The sequence below is a fragment of the Gossypium raimondii genome, chromosome 6 (assembly GCF_025698545.1).
Source record: "Gossypium raimondii isolate GPD5lz chromosome 6, ASM2569854v1, whole genome shotgun sequence".
Classification (NCBI taxonomy): Eukaryota; Viridiplantae; Streptophyta; class Magnoliopsida; order Malvales; family Malvaceae; genus Gossypium; species Gossypium raimondii.
In genome coordinates, this window is record NC_068570.1 from 29,811,196 (window position 1) to 29,832,897 (window position 21,702).

The 21,702-nt window shown below is 32.5% G+C and overlaps 1 protein-coding gene across 19 annotated transcripts; it reads right to left on the reverse strand.

Annotated features, from left to right (window-relative positions):
* Positions 1-2,021: 2,021 nt before the first annotated feature.
* On the reverse strand, positions 2,022-17,880 carry LOC105773412 (type IV inositol polyphosphate 5-phosphatase 3). Of its 19 annotated transcripts, none has more exons than XM_052632457.1 (12): positions 17,733-17,880; positions 17,598-17,629; positions 17,306-17,420; positions 17,058-17,135; positions 16,038-16,110; positions 15,803-15,949; positions 14,658-15,558; positions 12,283-12,467; positions 11,081-11,234; positions 10,821-10,963; positions 10,502-10,739; positions 2,022-2,391 (listed from the first exon to the last, which is right to left on the reverse strand). In XM_052632457.1, the coding sequence occupies exons 2-11, from the start codon at positions 17,625-17,627 to the stop codon at positions 10,532-10,534; spliced, it is 2,034 nt and encodes a 677-aa protein (XP_052488417.1). In that variant the 5' UTR covers positions 17,628-17,629; positions 17,733-17,880; the 3' UTR covers positions 2,022-2,391; positions 10,502-10,531. The 19 variants fall into 19 exon arrangements, 16 of the variants coding, with proteins under 16 accessions (XP_052488417.1, XP_052488413.1, XP_052488409.1 ...); XM_052632453.1 differs by having other exon boundaries at positions 17,306-17,465; XM_052632449.1 differs by having other exon boundaries at positions 17,306-17,465; positions 17,784-17,874.
* Between the last annotated feature and the right edge of the window lie 3,822 nt (positions 17,881-21,702).

Here is a 21,702-nt window from a genome sequence, read left to right on the forward strand (position 1 = left end):
TGTTGTGGTCACCACTGCTGCTTCTCTTCATTTTGTTACTTTTCACTGATTTTAATTTCTTTATTTTTTTCAGAAAATATTGAACGCGAGGATCTTTGATCTTTCACCCACCCTTTCATTTCCTTTTCACAATCCTTCCTTTCCCTTTGGATCTACATTTCCTTATTTGAACCCAATTTTGTTCTCTTTTTACTACTTTCAAAAGTTTGGATTTTTTTGGTTGCTTTGCTTTTTATTCATTTCGATTCCATTTGAATTCAATTTGATCGGGGAAAAAATCATTTGGATTCTCTCTTACAATACTCTAGACTTATTAATTTTCGATTGAATCGAAAAAAAAGGGACAAAAAAGAAGAAACAAAGGTCGATTAGAGTGGATCAATGAAAATAGGGTAAAAAATGAGCCAAGCCAAACTCGGGTTTAGCATATATGATATGGGTTGAGATTGGACAAAAATATTAGCCCATTTTTCAGGCCGGGCCAAGCCCGGACCTACCAAATGAGCAAAAAATTTCGATTGGGTCTGGCCCATGGACACCTCTACTCACATCCAAGGATATATTTTTCTCTTCCCACAATATTAGAACCTTATTTTCATTTGGAAAACTATTCAACTTGCCTTGGTGCACCTGCTCCTCGAGGGAGCTCAATTTGGCCCCGTTTATCCTGGATAGTTATTTCTTAGGCTACCCAACTTTGAAGAATGGATCTTTAGTGACTTAATACCAATCTATCACAACCTCGGAGTGACCCAAGATATCAAGCAACTCATTAAAGAAGAAGACTAAATTAAGAGAGGAGAATTTGAGAATTAGGTTGAAGAAGGAGAAAATTGATATTCATTTCAGATAAACTTGTGAAGTTGTTACAATGACAAATATATAATACATAATTGCCAGTAACAAACTTGTACTACATAGTATTATTTATCAACAATTGTCCTACCTTAGATTCCTTAACCGTTCCTCCTCACAAGACCATTTCATCTTGATGTCTCAGTCTTGGTCCCTTGTTTCTGTCTCTAGCCCAACGACTCTATTTGTCTTAGATCGGCCCACTTTCTCCCTCTCTTCATTCGGCCCTCCTCCATAGCCTTTGTCATCTCTTCTGACCCTCTTCTAGTCTGTCATTTTCCCCAATTCCCTCTAAAGCATATGTAAATTATGTAATAATACCATTAGTATTAGGTTCTTTTCGCTGTTTATCTTTTTTTATTATTTAATTTAGTTTCAAAATCTAGCCTGAGTACGGACTTAAATTATGCATCTTAGAGGAAAGATACAAGAATCTAGGTTGTGAGCTTTGCTCATGTTATAGTGATGTGGCTGCCACTTCAAGCTTTATCTAGGCAAATAATGAATCATCTTAAGCTTTGTTAAGTGATAAAAGTCAAATGCAAGGTTCAAAGCAAATTTGCTATAATTCTAAACATTTTCTTTTTACACATTACTGTGATCCTTGTTTGTGTTTCTTTTCTTTTTTTCAAGCATAAGCATGAAACTTAAATTCCCTAATTAAGCAAACACCAGTTTTAATAATATCAAATGAACAAAACCAAGACAATAAAATTGTGCTGAGAATGAACAAATTCATATGCTTAAATTTATTGAGACTTTTCAACAAACATTACATATGCAAGGTATTCTGTACAATATAACTCTATCACTGGTTCTAGCCTCCTGCAATACTCGCACGCTAGCTTAATAGATAATAGAAGCAAACGATATTAAACAATTAAATCAGTTGAAGTCAAAAGCTTAAGCCATGCTCCTTGGTGGCTGAAGAATAGTCAGTCAAAAGCTTAAGCACTGGTTACTCTTGTCATTAATAAATTCGTACCTTTCAAAAGAAAATAAAAATTGGATTCGATGGTTAAGGATTAGATTGAATGGTGTTTTTTCTAGGATGACTGCCAAAACCTATTCTTTCATCTCAATTATGTAATTGGTGAAAGAAATCAGGATTGATGAGATTACAGAAGAATGTAATTTGAGAAAGTCAAAAGGCGTACACCAAAAAGTAGCAACTTCAAAAAAGCGTGCATTGATTAAATATCTTTACATCGTCAGCTTTCTCTGAGATAGAAAAAGCTGCTAGCAGAAGAGCATATCTAAATAAAATTTATGCAAATACTTATACAATGATACAACGACTATGTAAAGATATGCTCAACTATATCTAGATATGCTCTTGTTTAAGAGCCTATTTGTGAAATTCCTAGTGCTGATGCATTTATACAATGATTGAAATATACAATACAGTAACAAAATCAAAGAATGAAATGAAAGAATCTAAGGTGTAGGTAATATAAAGAGTTGTAGACTCTCACCCTAACCTTCAAAGTCTCAAGCATAGATTAAAATCCCTTGATGCTCTGCCAGCAAACTATCCTGCATCAAAAAGCAAACCATTTTATTTAAAGAAATATAAGCATATATTTAAGTTCAAGTTTAATCAATATATATCTTCCAAGTATTGGACTCCATATAGACAAGTAAATTGCCAATGCTAACTGCTGAAGTTGCCACATCGACAGACCTATTTCAAATATTGGGTTTTCATTTCCCGGTTTGAAGTATGAGGATTATGGTATAGATTATTGAAGTAATGGGAGGGAATGTTTCCATTGATTTATAGAAATTACTAATTCAAAAATAAAGACAGCGACATCGGTATTCAAACAACTAATTCAAAAATAAGATATTATAATAATTCAAAAACAATTAAAACTAGAATAATGATAATAAAAAATTTATTTTAATGTTCAATCCTAATCCTAGTTTTAAATTGCTATTTTATTTTTAAATTAATTGTTTGAATTTCTATTTTAAATTTAATCATCTACCTTTACATCCATAAATAAAGGTTTTATTAATAAATCAAGGAGCTATTTCAAAAGCCTCCCCTTACTCTAATATGGTATTAGAGCTTACGTCTAATGACATAGTTCTTGATCTTGGCCTATACACGTTTCTTATCTCTTTTCTCAAACGAGCATATCCTTGTCATAGGCTACAATTCAAAGCCCGTACCATCGCACACAATGCATACCGTGGAGGTCTATCATTGACATGGAGATAATTTGACCCAAGAGAACTAACCCGATTCAAAGAACTGTTGGAGAAGCTTGTCCATTTGAAAATTGAGTATCCCAATGATGCAGATATGGAAACATAAACTATCTTGGTAAATAAGGAAACTAATCTTAAAATATTGAAGGGAATAATATCTGATAATATTAGATTTAATTTGATTACGTAATCTTGTAAATCCCTTAATTGTAGGGATAGGCTTAATCTCGTCTATCGATATAACTTAATATAAACCGTTAGTTTTGGGGGAGCTAAGCTATACATAGAGAGTTTCCCCCTTTGTAAATCATCCATTTAGATCCATTCATCCATTGTATTATTGTATTCTTTGAAAAAGTAATACAATTGAAAACCTTTACTTAAACACCTCTCGTGCATAAGTTTTTTGTGGCTATTGTATTTTTTTAAAGTCTTCTTTTGATTGTATTGCTTCCACAATATAAATTGATACATTGGAAGAATTCTTTGTGAATCTTCAATTGTTTGATGGTTAGGCTAACTTGGTGTTTTTGCAACGAAAGAATCGCCTAAGGTCGCACGGGTTGCAAAACTAAAGTTTTAGCCCCGTGAAAAATGGTATCCGAGCTTGGGTTGCAAAGTTACCAATCAAAATAAGTTAAAGGAGACCCATTGGTGGGCCAGGAAACCAATCCTTCTGAAGGAAAAGTTGTTGACTATAGAGGAATAAGTGGCCAATCTTGAGGAGTCAATGGGGGATGTGAAGAAATCACTCGAGGACTGGTGAGAAAAATCCAGGAACTATGTGATGTCTCTCAATTCCATTGTGGAAAAAGTACAGGAGTTGTTAAATTCTCAAAAGAATAAGCTGACAGAGAAGAATGATGCTCTCGAGGTCATGGTGATGGCTTTGAAAGAGGAAACAGTGGTCATGACGAAGGCTTTGAGCACAAGAATAAAGGAGTTCGAAAGAGTGTTTGCCTTATGTCAAGCAACCGTGGGGAATAGAGTGTTGAGTGCAGCACTCAATTGCAAGGTAGATGTCCTGAAGCCGGAAGAGTTTGCGGGGATAAGGTCTGCATACGATGGGGACAATTTCTTGTAAAGGATGGAGCACTACTTCCATGCCAAAGGCATTATGGAGAATGCGAGTAAGGTAAATAATGTTTCCATATTTCTTATTGATTTTGCACTCTTTCTATAAGTACTATGGCGTAATATGCTACTGAATATACAAACAAAAAAAAAATTTCTTCCACTCAATTCTTCAGAATCCAACAATCTACCTTTTTTGGATTGAACAATGCCAATTCTTGTTCACCAAAGCCAATCAAACTTTTTTTATCACCATCCAATCATCGATTGCTATCTTCCAATAGGCATGCATTGAGGGGCCTTACCTAATGTATACCAAACCATATTTTAAATATACCAATCACAACGTCATAACTAACAAAAATACATCAGAAGTCGAGCAATCTCCAAAAATATCAATATTCCTAATTTAGTTATTCACTGTTGTAACTCATAATAAAAGCTCACCATTACAACACTCTCAATTGCAAAATGTACCTTTTTTACCATCAACTGTCCACAATTTTTTGTCTTCATCAGTTTAATATGGCTGCTATATCGACCATCAATTTTGTCATCAATCCAAGATTGTTGCTATACCGACCATCAATATTCATCAGTCCAATATGGCTGCATTTAAAAGATTTAAATAGATTTTTTATTATCGTTGTCTTTGTTTTGATTTATTATTTTATCTTATTTTTAAATTAATGGTTTGAATTTTTAGTTTAAACAAATCATCTATTTTTATTTTAACTACATTTGTAGAAATCACCTAAAATCAATGTTACTCGAAATTTCATTCACAATATGTAACAAAGAAACAAGTTTTCCAACAATGAAACACATTGGATGAAATAAATATTTGGCACTAGGGTTCTTGAATTAGCAAAAATTTCATCTACTTCAAAAAATTTCCAATTACCTTTTCATGTATCATCCTTGATGGATGTGATACATGGCATAGACCAAGCTGTTTTGCAACTACTAAGTGTACCATACGGCATCAACAAAATATATCCTTACAAGTTGATGAGGTTGAAATTCTCAATGAAAAAACACCATGCAACCTACGCATATATACCAATCAAGTACTTTCAAAAAATGATTCTCTTGACAAACTACTTTCTAATGATGTGCAGTCGAATTTACTTACCCTTTCCCATGATCCTCAACTATTCCCCCTTTTATCCTACATCATCATTAAACTACTGACTACGGATCTAGGACAAAAGTCAAGGATAAAATTAAAATTTTAAAATAGAAAATTTAGGACAAAAAATAAAAGAAAGCTTAGAACAAAAGGCTGTAATTTCTAGATACTTCATTCTGAAAAGATTCAAAATAATTTATAAAGAAAGCCTACCGCTGAATATTGTATGAAATTCCCTTGATTGATAGAGACCCATGGTTCTAGGTATTTCTTTATTAAAACTTCAAGAAAAAAAATCTAATCTCCTATAATATCTCCAAACCCCTAATTGAAAGCACCATATACCTTATTGACAGATTATGTAGAATTATCCAAGTCGATCTTATTTTACTCCATAATTCTACACTCCTCAAGTTGGTGCATAGATATCCATTATGCCCAACTTGCTAGTTAGAAACTCATAGTTTGATTTGAACGATCTCTTTCTGAGAATATTTGCCACTTGTTGTGATGTAGGGACAAACAACATACAAATCATACCAGTCCCAATCTTTTCCTTTATGAAATACCTATCAATATCAACCTTATTTGCTCTATCATGTTGGACTAGAATGTGGGCGGTATTGATGGTTGTTTTGTTGTCGCAGTACAACTTCATAGGATAGTGACAGGTCTTCTTAATTCTTCCAATATACGTTCAAGCCACATGATCTTGCATATCCCATGCGCCATAGATCTATATTCTACTTCAGCACTGTTACATTAGCACTATTACAGGCCAATAAATTTTGTTTGACTTTAAGAAATTATTAGGTTCCCTCATACCAATGTACAATAACTTGATGTTGATTTCTAATTCTATCTATAATGAATCTTGTGCCAAATCTAGCTTGTAATCTCATATCGGTTAGATATTTTGGGAAAATATTTTAAAGTTATTTAGGTAGATAAATTTTATTTAGATAATCTTAGAATAAATCATTTGAGATATTCTAGGAATATTTTATTTTATTTTTTAGTAGTTTATTAGAATAAAGGAATTATTTTCTCAATTAAGTTATGACTCTTTTCTCTATTTAAATTCAGTTCTTTAGTTAATAAAAGACAAAACAGTTTTATTAATGCTCTCTTGAAAACTTTCATGGCATCTGAATTAGGTTAAATCCTAATAGCATCATGGTTAAAACAACTTTCATTGGAGATAAGAGATCCAGCAATCAAAACAGAGGAAGAAAGTTCTATCGTTGAAACAACTAATGAAAATTATGAGGGCCAAAGTTTTCTGGAAGGGTCTCCATTCACTAAGAAACAATTAAAGCATCTACACAATCTTTTTCAATCACCACAGTTTCGGATGAATTCTTCTGTTCCTAACTCATCCAATAATCTTTCTTCCTCCTCAGGTACTGATTTTTCTGTTTTTTTAAGTGTTAAGCCTTGTAAAAAAAAACATGTCGATCATTGATTCTGGAGCTAGTGATCACATGACTAGTAGTCATTTTCTTTTTTCAACTTACACATCTTGTGCAAGAAACAAAAAAATCAAAGTAACAAATGGATCGTTCTCGGCAATAGCCGGGAAAGGCATTGTTAAAATTTCGCCTTGGTTTTACATAATGTTTTACGTGTGCCAAATCTAGCTGGTAATCTCATATCGGTTAGAAAATTATCCCAGTCCTCGAATTGTCATGTTATATTTGACTCCTCTATGTGTAAATTTCAAGATATAGTCTAGTGGAAGATGATTAGCAATGCTAAAGAATCTGGTGAAATTTACTTTCTTGACAACGACCATCTAAGTCAACCAACAACTACTTTATGTTTAAATTCTGCTTCTAGTTTTGATAAGGTTATGATTTGACATTATAGACTTGGACATCCTAATTTTTACTATTTAAGATATTTATTACATGATCTATTTAAAAATAAGTCTTTCATATCACTGTGAATTTTGTGAATTAGCTAAACATCATCGATCATTCTTTCTACCTCAAAAATATAAAGCTTCCAAACCTTTTTCGTTAATTCATAGTGATGTTTGGGGACCTTCGAAAGTCTCAACTTTTTCAGGAAAACGTTGGTTTGTCACATTTATTGATGATCATACTCGCATTTGTTGAGTGTTTTTATTAAAAGATAAGTCTAAAGTTAAAAATGCGTTTCAGTCTTTTTATGCTATGGTGAAAACACAATTTGGTGTGAGAATAAAAATACTTCGGAGTGACAATGGTGAAAAAAATTTTAGTGACCAATAAGGTGTTTTCTTAACCAAACATGGAATAGTCCACAAAAGCTCTTGTACAAATACACAACAACAAAATGAAATTGCAAAAAGAAAAAACCAACATCTTTTGGAAGTAACTAGAGCCTTGATGTTCACTAGTCAGGTACCACATAATCTTTGGGGTGAACCCTTGTTAACAACATATCTTATTAATAAAATGCCAAGTAAAACTCTAAACAATAGAACTCATTTCCGTCTCGTTAAAGATAACTTTCCTAACTCTAAATTGATCACAGATTTATCTCTCCAAGTTTTTGAGCGTACTGTTTTTGTTCATCTTCACAACCAAGGTAAACTAGATCTTAGAGCAAAAAACTGTGTCTTTATTGGCTATGCTTTTAATAAAAAATGTTACAAATATTATGATCCAATCGATAGGAAGATTATTGTTACCATGGATATCACATTTGTTGAAACGTAATCTTACTTTGATTCTAATCTTCGAGGAAGGAATTATAGTAAGGAAGATTATATAATTGATCAAGAAAACACTAGGAATATACAACATAGGGATTCTAATAATGGGGAAGGTGAATTTATGATTAATACAAAAATTAATGACGTTAATGTTGTTAATGAAAAGATGTATGAAGGTGTAAAGTCTGATCATGAGAATAAAGAACAAACAAAGGAGTTAATTGTTTATTCAAGAAGAAATCAAAATAAAAAAAGTGAAATCCACTAGATTCATCACCAAGACTCCGACCCGCAAGATCTTGTTAAAAGTCCAAGTAAAGCTCATAATCCAATCAATGAATTTTCTTATTTAGATATTCCAATTGCTAAAAGAATATCCCATATCTAACTTTATGTCCTATAAAGTCTTGTCTTCAACATTCTCAGCCTTTGTTTCGTGTCTCGATGCTGTGAAAATACCCAAAAATGTTGAAGATGCTTTATAGGTTCCTGAGTGGAAAGAGGCTATTTTAAAAGAGATGCGTGCTCTTGAAAAAACAGGTACATGAGAAACAGTGGAACTACCTGTAGGAAAAAAAACTGTAGGTTGTAAATGGGTGTTCAAAACTAAATTCAAACAGGATGAATCTTTAGATAGATACAAAGCCCAGTCGGTGGCTAAAGGGTACACTCAAACATACGGGATAGATTATCTTGAAACGTTTGCTCTAGTAGCCAAATTAAATTCTATTAGAGTTCTTTCATCAATTGTTGTTAATCTTGATTGGTCCTTACAGCAACTAGTGTGAAGAATGTTTTCTTAAATGGGAAACTTGAATAAGAAGTTTACATGGATTCTCCTCTAGGTTTTGAAGAAAAATTTAGAACTCGAGTATGTAAGCTCAGGAAATCTTTGTGTGGTCTAAAACAGTCTCCTCGAGCTTGGTTTGAACGATTCACTCAAATTGTTAAAAAACAAGGTTACTCACAAGGGCAAGTTGATCACACAATGTTCTATCGACACTCACAAAGAGGTAGAATAGCAGTTATTATAGTTTATGTCGATGATATCATTCTTAAAAGAGATGATGTGGATGAAATAAGACGTCTCAAGGAGCATCTAGCATTAGAGTTTGAGATCAAAGACTTGGGTCCTTTGAAATACTTTCTTGGAATGGAAATTGCTCGATCAAAAAAGGGTATTGTGATCTCTCAGAAAAAATATGTGATTGATTTTTTAAAAGAGACTGAGATGAGTGGTTGCCACCCAGCTGACCCACCAATTGGTCCAAATGTAAAATTCATAAATAAAGAAGGTCAATTAGTTGATAAAGGGCAGTACCAAAAATTAGTTGGTAAATTAATTTACTTATCACATACAAGGCCAGACATAACTTTTGCAATGAGCTTAGTAAGTCAATTTATGCACTCCCTAATGGAGGAACATGAAAAAGTAGTGTTTCAGATTCTAAGATACATGAAGAGTTCACCTAGAAAGGGCTTATTCTTCAAGAAATCCGAACAAAAAGGAATTGAAGCTTATACAGATGCAGACTGGACAGGCTCAATAATAGATAAAAGATCTACATCAGGATACTATACATTTGTTTAGAAAAACCTTATAACTTGGCGAAGCAAAAAAACAAAGTGTTGTAGCAAGTAGTGCAGAGGCTGAGTTTAGATCAATGGCTCAAGGAATTTATAAAATGATGTGTTAAAAAGAATTATGGAAGAGCTGAGGAAACCAATAGCTTCACAAATGAAGTTGTATTGTGATAGCAAAGCTGCCATTAGTATTGCTCACAACCCAGCCAACATGATAGAACTAAACATGTTGAGATTGATAGACACTTTATCAATGAGAAGACTGAAGAAGGCCAAGTGTGCATGCTGTTTGTTCCTTCAAAACAACAGATTGCTAACATACTCACCAAAAAGCTCTCTAAGACAAGCTTTGACTTTCTTGTATGCAAGTTGGGCATGATTGATATATATGCACCAACTTGAGGGAGGGTGTTGAAATATGTGAAACCTATATATTTTGGGGATATATTTTAAAGTTATTTAGGTAGATAAATCTTATTTAGATAAACCTTAGAATAAATCATTTTATCTTTTAGTAGTTTATTAGATATTCTAGGAATATTTTATTTTATCTTTTAGTAGTTTATTAGAATAAGGAATTATTTTCCCAATTACGTTATGACTATTTTCTCTATTTAAATTCAGTTCTATTTAAATTAATAAAAACAAAACAGTTTTATTAAATACTCTCTTGAAAACTTTCAAAAGATCCTTCTCGGTGAGCTCTTAATTAAAACTTTACGTAACAAAAACATCTAATCTCTTAAACTATCTCCAAATCCCTTATTGACCGGTTATGTTTAATTATCCAAGTCTATCATATTTTATTCCATAATTCTACTCTTAGCCAGCATTACTTCATTTTCCTAGTATGAGTCATGAGACTCATAAAAATTAGTACCTAGTGATAAAAAGAAGCTACCTATATTCTTGGATGAGAAACATTATGTACCACTCACCTGGTACAACTCAAGGAAGTCATTCCAAAATCAATATGCAATAACCTCTGCCACAACTTCTTCATTTTCAATTTCAGCATCAGTATAGTTGAGAGCACGTTGCAGTTTCTTTGGACAAAACACCTCAACCTCAGCCATATATATGGCTGTAACAGGGCGATGATCAGAAAGTTTAAGCTCAGTTCTCCTATACGTTAGTTGCCTCAGTCCCTTCCCATAAGAAAGGATGCGGTCACACCTAAGAGATGATGTATACTGGAAAATTTCAGAAGACAAACACACAGTAAAGGACGAATCTTATAATCTAGTTTAAGCATACCATGCAGGAGTTCGCCTTCCAGCCTTGGGATCCTCTCCATAGTATTTCTCTGAATTTAGCTCATATTTGTATGTTGGCGCAAAATTTAAAGCTCCCTCAGACCATCCATCAAATGAACGACCTTTCTGCAGCTCTCCTACAAGCTATCATGATTAGATAATATATTTAATCAGTACACTAGCATCCTATCAACAGCCTCAAAGTTCATATGTGATAGAAAAATTAAAATGATGTAAGACTATGGAGGACTAATAAGCTACCTGGTCTCTCTCAATCAACTTGGACCACTCCTCCTTGGAGATGAGATCACGTACTTTGTCATATGGCAAGTTGATACGGTAATTTAGATCACCCATCCAAATTATTCTTCTGAAGGAAAAAAAGAAATAAGCAGCTCTGCTAAGCATAAATAATCTGGTCGATGATAGATGAGTAGGATAAGTGTACAGTCCAAAGAATGCATTTTCTAATTTACTGAACAAGCATATATCTCATTGAATAAAGAAATAGAAGCACAAAGTATAACTTTCACAGATACACTTAAATTATGAATGTCTCCTACGATGTCTCCTACGAGAACCAATTAATAGGCACTAATATCCAAATCATTCCTTGTATAAGGAGGCCCAGTTCTACCTTGTTACATTTAAATTTATCAAACATGTATATGGAAAAATAGTACTCCAACTCTTAACATGCCATAAAGACTACTGTTTCTAAATACATTTTATTCAACAACAAAAGTATCTCGTTCACTTTCAAAAAGGATCAATTGATTTTGGATGATTTAGTGTCAACTTATTTATTTTAATAAACTAGTCCCTGTAATGAATGAGAGTTACAGGTATCAATGGTCTAAACTTTTGAGACAAGCTTAATTTACAACTATTTAATAATCTCTCTTAAATGCGCTTCTAGAATAAAATCTAATGCACATGCACGCTTTTAGGTTCCGTTTGGTTGTTAATTTATTACTTCTTTTTTTATTTGCTTCTTCAAAAGTTACTATAAAGCAAAGTAAAATGGTAAAAAGCAAGATCACAATTGACTGAAATGGCTGAATTACATCAATTCTTAATGGTTGTTTAACGTATAAAAGGTAAAATCAGGCATTTTTTTAAATCCAAAAATATACATTTTAAATTTTTGGGGGAAAAATGTTTGCTTTTGGATCCAAATGTACATTATGAATTTTGGCTCCAAAAGTAAGAACCAAATACTAAACATCACAACCAAATTGGACTTATTTTAATTAGATGGCCACTTGATTGGGCAGAAAGCAAGTAATGAGAAAATAGTGTGTATATATTCTTTTGCTTTATAGGTTCTTACAATCCTTGAAACTTAGGGGAACTAATGATATATTATGAATAATCAGAATGTAACAATCTCAAGAACTAGAATGATAGATGAGTAAGTAACCAATAACTCACACCAGTAGTTATTAAGTTATTATACTCACTCGTGATCATGGATGCGTTTGGGAAGTCCAATTGCTGAAAGAGAATGAAAATGAGTTCTTCGAAGTATTTCATGCACATTAGCATTTCTTTTTAGTTCATCCCCATCTTTTTCACCTGATGTCAGGTGAGTGCATATAAAACAAAAAAGTGTTTGATATATGGACATGCTGACCGATATAGATCCCTGGAAAAAAAAGTGAATGACCATAACATTAGCTAAATATAGCAGAATTGAATAACTATGACCAACAACTGAAAATTTAATAAAAGAAGATGACAGCACAGAATCTAATAAATTGCTTCAGAAATTACCAGCCATAAGCAGAATTCATTGTTACAAGACATGGGGTAGCAAAATGTCAGCATCATTATTGTAGATGCACTGTACAGGCTTATTTTAATCATACTATCGCACTCTTGAACCCATCTTTCAGCTACTTCTTGCAGATATTACACAACATATCAATAGGTCCGGTAGAGACTAGCTTATTTGTTTGGAGAAACCACGGTAAGTGGCAGGACTCTTGCATTGCTCATATAACAAAGTAAAAAATGGCTTTTTTTCAAGCCTTTCTTTTTGCATGCTATAACATAGTAATTATCTTATCTCAATTAGCAGAGACGGTTGAGTGGACTAAAGTGTCGGATTGCTAATCCGTTGTATGAGTTATTCATACTGAGGGTTTGAATCCCTCTCTTTCCATTTCAGTTTTTGGTAGTGGAATAGATCAAATCCTAATACCATTTCTGAAAATGAAGCAAGGAACTCTCCTTTTTTTATTCTTTGCGTCCAGGATTACGTCCTGGATTCTTAGATAGGAATCCGAAGATGAAGAGAGAAACAAAAAATATTACTACAGTGTAAACAAAGTGTTTAAGAGTAAGCATTACACAGTCTCCAAGAGCATTTTTTTGGAAAAAGAAGAGAATAGATTCCCCGTTTTTATACTACATATCCTGTTTTGATTTTGACACCAAGAAATAAAGTGATTTCTAGAATTTCTAGAAACGAAAAGAATTTTCAGAAATTCACCTGTAATAAGAGTCGAGTTTTTCACTACAAAAAAATTTCTTTCATAATCTTTGAGATGTCACAGCATTTTGGTTCAGCGGGATACAATATGAGAACTTAATGGGTTCTTCCGTTCACCCCTTTGGAGTATCTGAGTGCCTACAATAAGTCATTAGTTGACACATGGTTTCATCTGCATGACCTGTGAAAAGGCTAGAGAAACAAACCACTCATGCATCCTATCTTATAACTTATTCCCTTCAACACTAAGAAATGATTCATCAGCCTGATTGATTTCATCAACTGCACCCACTTAATCCTGTATTATATGTCCTAACATCATTTTGGAGGAGAATCTCATCTTTACTCAATCACAATCAGCTTTCATGTTACTACCTTTATGCAATCCCTTATTGTCCACATCTCAATCACCTCCTTTCATGTGTGCATAGTTCCAATGTGACTTACCTTCAGCTATGCTTCTTTGCACACTCCCACTCATACTTCTGCCACTGTTTCACTTCCATCAACTACCAAAAACACTCTAAGTGCCCAAGGGCTGTCCAGTCCTCTCTGCCTCTAATTCGTTCTTGTGTACTTAGTTAAAGCATCACCTCATCCCTCGCTAAAAAAACTCTCTGATGTTAGCTATAAATGGGATCTGATCTTCCTTAAAAAATTATGTAAATTAAAATTATTAAGTCCCTCCCATTTATCAGTGCAGTTATACAATTTAAGAACTTCTGAAAGGAATGCACAGCATTCTTGTTGAAGCTAAAATTGGCAGTCATAAATCCTATATTAGATGGAAAGACAAAATCATACAATTAAACACTACAGAAAAACACATTTTCTAGATACTATCTACTGAAAAGCACCTACACCAATTATTGACAACAAGAAATGACACAAGGTGAGGCTCAAAATTGAAGCTCACTTTAATGGCCTCTAACTTGATGTCAGGGCGACCAATATTTGAGGCAAAAATGTAGCCAATTTGTTATAACATAAGTGCGCATCTGCTCAAATGATAATGCTTGGATTCTGAAGCTTGAGCTTCAACCGTAAGGCAGACCGAACTTAGCTACAAAAAGCACTAAACATAAAGAGTCCAACCTAAAATGTAAATCAATAGGAACTAGAATACAACAATATATATAAACTATATCTTTCAAGCAGGGGCGAAGCCAAAAAAATTATTTGGGGGGGGGACTGCAATTGTGCCATGTATGTTATATACATTTTTAGATTTTAGAGGGGGGTTTAAGGTAGTGCTAATTGCTAGCATGACAAACAAACAAAAATCAAACATTCAATTCAAGGGAAAAAATTCAAGAAAATAACATTATAGGAGGAACAAACCTTGTTACCAATGTAACCCATTACACCAACACCAACAGTAGACACCTTCAGATTCTGAATATGCCTGCGCAAACTCCTACGAACCCATATAGTGAGGAAAATTCCTACCATCTGCTTGCTTACTATTCTTACATATGATGATCTTCTTTTCCTCTTCATGAGGGATTCAAGGTCAAGTTCAGCAAGCAAAGCTATCGCAGATACCATATGGCCCATATCATTTATGGACTTGAAGGAATTATATGTTTTAAAAGACTTTATTGCTCTAAAAGATTTTCTTGGTTTGAAAGAACCTGGTCTCTCCAAAACATTCTGAGGAAGAAAGTTTAGTGGAGGCTCTGGCCAGCTCAAACCAATCCTTTCAGTTCCACTAAGTATTCTGGTTAATTTTCTGTTTTCTGCAATTCCACTAAGCGTTCTGGTAAATTTTCTATTTTGTAGCCTGATTGAGTCTCCTACATCTTCAGAAAAGTCCTCCATCTGCAAGCAATTCAATCCATCTAAACTCTTAGGTGAAGAAAATTGCCTCTGTAAACCCTGTTCTAGAGGCGCATCAAGTTCAACAACATCATTACAGTATGAAACTCCATAACTTCTGAGCACACTGTTTTTTCCGGCTGAATTATCAACTTCATCAAAACCATTTGCGTCTTCATCCAATGGATAAATTTCTTCACCAATATCACTTTCACTTTCAAGAATTATCTCCTCTAAATTAGGAACATCATCAAATGGCTTAAATTTTGTTGGAGATGAGGGATCACTATAGCATTTTACTTTAGTAGTTGCAGGCTGAATTCTATCAAGGGTTTCACGAATGATGTTTTCCCACTTTGGAACAGGACGATTATCTTCGGCACCAAAAATATTCCCAGCATTTAAGGGTACTATCTCCTGAAAACTGAGCATAAAGAAATTATCATTAAGATAAACAAGTTCAGGGGTAACTGCTAAACAAAGAAAGCACCAAATTCTGAATCGACGTGTATAAATAGAATTGTTTTAAGGTCAAGTGAAAAATACAACATGAAAGTTATCTCAAACAGTTTTCCTGTAAAAACATTGATTGTGATTAGAGTCTGGCAAGGATAGAAAATCAACTTCAATTGAAGAAAGTTCAAAATGCATATAGGGAAAATACTTACCCAAACACATAGATGTCAGCAGGTTCATTGATATCTATCCAATCATCAATATCTAGGTCATCAGGTGGAACCGTTCCACCAACATTCCAGGTACAGACGCATATTCTATTAATTAAAAAGGGGGAAAAAATTGTTTCAGCAACAAACCTATAACAAGCAAACTCCTTTGAGTCACCAAAATTGTACAACTAGTTTAAGATTTATGTGTCAATGCCACAAGCGAGAAGCACTGCACCTTAATTCCTTTGTGCTTATGTATTGTGCCCTAAAAGTCTCTGAATTCCGTCTCCTTAATCTTGGAAGACCATCTGAGATCAAAAAGACGGGAAAAGATTGTGACTATTCAAAGAGAAAAGAAATCAAAAGAGCACTTCACCTCACTCCCTGAATTGGATATTCACACAAACCACAAAAGGTTACACTCAGAATGCCAAAGTCAAAGTGTCTGATTGCAGGAATATCTGAGGTAAACTTATCTAGAGGTACAAAAGGTGCCCTCCTGAAAATTTCACTGGTAAGTAAAAGTAACTGATGAATTTGTTTCACCGCCTTTGAAAGGTGATTTACTTGTAAATAATAGAATTAAAAGGGTTAAAAAAAATTGAACTTCTCTAAAATTCAGTTAGTTAGATGCTACAGGATAACTCCATTTCCATGTGACCCGCAGTTTCCTTTTAAGATTGCTAGAACTGTGCAATCAAAGAAAAGAAGAATAGAGCTATATCCAATCGAAGAAAACCATCAATAAACTACCTTGCCAGTCATTTGATTAATCCGTCCACTAGGCAAATAATAAATAGAAGGTCTAAAAAGTCATTTGATTAATTGAGCCAACTTTATCAACTATATTTCGTGAGATGCACAACCAGCTACCAGCTGAAGGGACTAAATATATTGATAAGCTTTCTACTAAGTCATCAACTATTTTATGTTGAAAGGAAATATCAATCCCAATATCACAACCATTCCAATTCCGTAGCTTCATGAACCACCTGATTGAACAACTTAAGTTTGACTTTCACCGAACCCCCAATGAAAGATTGACAATCCAAAATTTTAGATTGGATGCTCCTCATGTATTTAGAAGTCTTTTACAGCAACTTAAATTTCCAAACTTTCCAGCTAAAAGGGAAAATGATGCTACTCAAGTCTCAAGGTGTCAAGGAAATAGAAGATAACTAGCTTGCACACACAAATGACATAGGCATATAGCAACTTAACAACGCCAACTTTGATAAGGGATTAAAATTATTACCATTTAGATCAGGCTGAGGATCCTCCTCTCTAATCCCTCTAAACCTTGAGCCAATGCCATTGCCACAATCAAAAAATTCTGCAAAACCCCACACATTTAGACTCAAATTCCAAAAGAACCAAAAATCAGCCCGTAAAAACAACTCTAGAAGAAATAAAAACCACCAAAAAAATCTCAAAATTCCCAGAAAACTGGGAAAATAATCCAAAACATGAGAAATGGGGTCAGAAGGAAACTGGTGAGAGCACCTTCGGTTTCAGAATCCGACCCAATGTCATCTCCATCATCGGTGTCGGCACTGTAATCGGAATCTCTGGGATTGATATTGAGCAACTTACGCATGACAACTCGAGGCCAAAAGAGCTGTAGGCAGGAGCAACCAAAACAGCAGATTTCAACCCAACTTCTCTGCAAGTTCTCTCTTAGTTATACCATAATTAAAATCTCAAACGCACAAAACAAAAAAAAAAAAAAAACCTAACGAAAAGAAAAAGGAAAGAGGCGGAAGCAAAATGCTTAGAAACACAAAAAAAAAAGTACCTCCGGCCGGGGCTTTGAGCCTTGTCTCATAGCTGCATACACAAAATTTTTTTAAAAAAAATGCATAGAAATGGAGAGCAAAAAGAAGAGAGAAAAGCAATGGAAGCCAAAGTATAGTATTCTTAAATTAATTACTTAATCTTGATTTCGGGTCTTTTGACTCTCAATTAAAGACTTAGTGACTACCCATTATTCAATAGCACAATCAGATGGTGATATGATAATCCCCCATTAATTGCTCTGTTTTTATTTTTGGAACTCAGGGAGCTGTGAGCTTGAGTTGTTTCCGTGTAACAAGCTCAATTTCACACGCTTTTAACTCTTTAAACAGCTAATGTCCATTGGAAAACTTGTATTTAATTATGCTTCCAGTCCTCTACTTTTAAATTTTTTGAATTTTAAGCTTTATTTATTATCGAGGTTGGAAAATATTTTTCAATTACATCTTGATTTCAAACCAAATTTTTTTATAAAAAAGTACCTTTTCAAACTAAACTTAGGATTTTAATCCAAAGTCAAAAGTTAATTTTTTAACTTTTAACTTTTGAATAAGTATTTTTAATCAATTATTTACTTTTATTCCTGATTAAACCTTCCAATTTATAATTACAAATTTAAAATTGTCATTTTATCTTTACAAAAGTATTTTTAACCTCAATAATAAACTTGTACTTATCAAGTAAAGTTTAATTTTAAATTACACAATTTAAAAATTAAATTCTTAAAATAAAAAATTTAAATTTTAAAATTTTAAAGAAGATAGAACTAGAGTTACTCTATAGTAGAGGTGCTCATGGGCCGGGCCGGGCTGGGTTCGGCCGGCCTATAAAAATTTGCCCGGGCCGCCTGCCCGAATATGGGCCTAAGATTTTGCCCAGGCCTACCAGAAAAATCATAAGTCCTGCCTACCTGCCCATTTTATTTTAAAATTTTAAAAATTAAAAAGTATTTTAAAATATTTTTAAAATATTTTAAAATTAAAACAATTAAAAAAAGTATTTTAAAAATATTTTAAAATTAAAAATTAAAAAATATTTTAAAAATATTTTAAAATTTAAAAATTTAAAAAGTATGTAAAAATATTTTAAAATTAAAAAATAAATATATTTATTATATCGGGCATGGCCGGGCGAAAAAGTGGTGCCGAGGTCTGCCCGCTTTCTAAACAGGCCTCATTTTTTGCCCAAGCCCATATTTCGGCCTATATTTTTACCCAAACCCTCCCATATTTCAAGCGGGCCGTCGGGCAGGGCCGGGCCGCCCGGCCCATGAGCACCTCTACTCTATAGTAATATGAGGAATAAATAGTCATGTTGTCTATTTAAAACATTTATTGCTCTTTTAATCCTTATTTCTTATTTTACTTAATTGAATTAACTTTTAATATTATCATATTAAAATTAATAATTTTAAATTACTAAGTTTAAAATATAGTTTTTAAGAATACGTGTACTAATAATATTTATCAAAGTAAAGTTGTATTTTTAAATATAATAAAAGCTAATTACATTTATTAATTAAATTAGAGAAAATATAAATATAAATTTATAAAAAATAGAATATTATCAATTTTAAAATTAAAACAAATTGATTTAACAATATATAAAATAAATAATCTGTAAGAAATTATTAATAATATTATTTAAACTATAATATATTAATATTGATATTCATGATTAATTTTGTATTATTTTAATATTAAATATTTTAAAATTAAATAATATTAATATAACTTATTCTAAATTTATTAAATATTTTTAATTACATTAACTTTTCAATTTATTAAAATTTTAAATAAAAACTAATTTTATTAAAAAATATTGTAAATTTATTATATATAATCGGTTAATGAATTAAATGAAAATACAAAATAGTTTGAATTAATAATTACACTAGAAAATATATTATTTTATAAACTTTTTATAGATAAATTTTATATTAGATAAATCTTAAATGTTTTATACAACATAGTACTTTGATTTAATTTTTATCGTATAATCTTATTGCATAGGATATTATTAAGTGTGCATGGCAGTCGAAGTGATGATGGATTGGGAGGTTCATTGAATTTTGCAAAATTTAGAGGCTCAATAATTCATGGCATGGACCCAATTAGTTTTATTTTCATATTGCATATAATGTAACTTTCTGTTTTTACCTTTTAATATCTGTTTTGTCAATTCTTGTCTTGTTTGATTTGAAATGTAAAATAATCAAATGATATATATGGTTGCTTAAGCAAAAGAAATGAAAAGGTTCCTTAAAATGGAACATTAATTTATAAGTTTGCCTTCACATCATCATCATCATATTAAATATATTAAAATAACAATGTCTTAAAAAGTGATATCATTAGAAGATTTGTGTTATAAATATTTTATCATTAAGTAGATGTTCATTAATATCAAAGTAAATTTGATATACATTATGTTAGGTTCGAAAATACCAAGAGGAATTGAATTGGTATTTTAAAAATTTTATAAAATTTTTTAAATGATAAGGAAAGGGAGAAAAAACTTTAACAATTCGATTTATAGTGGCTCAACCCCAATTGAATACATCCACTACCTTGGAATACCTCAACCAAAGATTTCTCAATGAACTATACTTGAATTTATATCTTTTAAGGACAAGGTGTAACCTTTACAATCTCTATTTTTTACAAGACTGAGATGGAACCTTTCCCTAGCTTTGTGGCTAAACTATAACCCTCTAGTTTTTACAAAACTCAACTAAAACTCCTAAGTGTTATGCCTCAAAAACCTCAAGTAAATCTTTCAATACAAAGAAACGATGTCAACAATGAAGACTTCTCAAAGGTGTGTGTTTATCTTAGAGAATGGAAATGGTCATGATAAAAAATCTAACAATAAGCACCTAAGAAGTATGTACAAGAGAAATGATGAAATAAAAAATTAGAGGATTTTCTGTTGATTTCTATGCTTGGATGTTCATTTCTTGTGTCTTGATGTGTTTTTTATTTTTATTTTTATCAATGAATGAATTTGTGGACGTTTATGGTTGTTGGGGACGAATTCAAGCTGTTCGAAGCAATAATTTTGGGCTTTAAAACACTTACAGAGCTTTGGGGTGTGACACCTAGCCTTCAGGGTATGGCACTTGATCTGCCACGATTTATCATGCTTATTTGATATCTTTTTACACTTATTTTAGATGTTTTTAAGTAAAATCGAGTTGTTTTAGTAATAATTTATGTTTTTAGAGTGTAAGTAATGAAAGTATAATTTTTAGTAGTTTTTATTTACGGTCACACGGCATGAACAACACACCTTCATTTTCACTTTTTCATCAATCATCATAAGCTTATAGCATATGTCATAGCATCTCATATATGTTCATAATTTCACAATTTCACAAGCATACATATATCTCATTTAGTCATAGGTGTGAAAACACTTACTCCCGGAATTTAGAGTAGGGGTTTAGGCTACCTCTAAATTCCCAATTACACAATGAATCAGCTATAAGTAGCGATTCCAAAACACTCACCAGAAATATACTTCCGCCGAAAAGTCGAAAGCTTAGATAAGTTTTACTTTGCCTTTGTCTCTACTCGTTGAGGGCCATATTGACTCTAACACTTCAACAAGACAAACCACACAAACAAGCAATCAGCAATCAGTCACCGACTCACCTTAAACGATAAAAAACAATAGCCTAAGCTACATTCACTATTAACCGAAACTTTCGACATGGAAAACTTTAAATTCAAATATCTCAGCCTACACTTATTCTTTTTGCACGAAACGAATTCCGTTCATCTATATATTCATCTACTGCTAATTCCCAACTTTAAACTACACGTTTCAAGGTATTGACATTTTTTGACAAGTTTTGGTCATTATGATGAAAATTCATTAAAAATCGAGAAATTCTAACAAAACTTCATAGTGACTTTAGAAACCTTCTAATAATGTTAAACAAGTTGAAAAATACTTTGAAACCACATTTTAATCCACAATCCCGAAATTCACCATTAACAACCAAATTTTTTGGGTTTTATTTAAAACATGTGTTTTAATGGCTAATAATTCAATTTAAAGAACTAAATAACATTTAAAACTATTAGAAAGATGAATGGTTA

Excerpts from the sequence above, each read along its gene's own strand:
- LOC105773412 (XM_052632449.1), bottom strand. Across the intron at positions 12,468-14,657 it reads TGGGTTACATTGGTAACAAG|GGATCTATATCGGTCAGCAT; the intron begins GTTTGTTCCTCC and ends TTTTTTTTCCAG. Across the intron at positions 11,235-12,282 it reads AAACGCATCCATGATCACGA|ATTATTTATGCTTAGCAGAG; the intron begins GTGAGTATAATA and ends ATCATCGACCAG.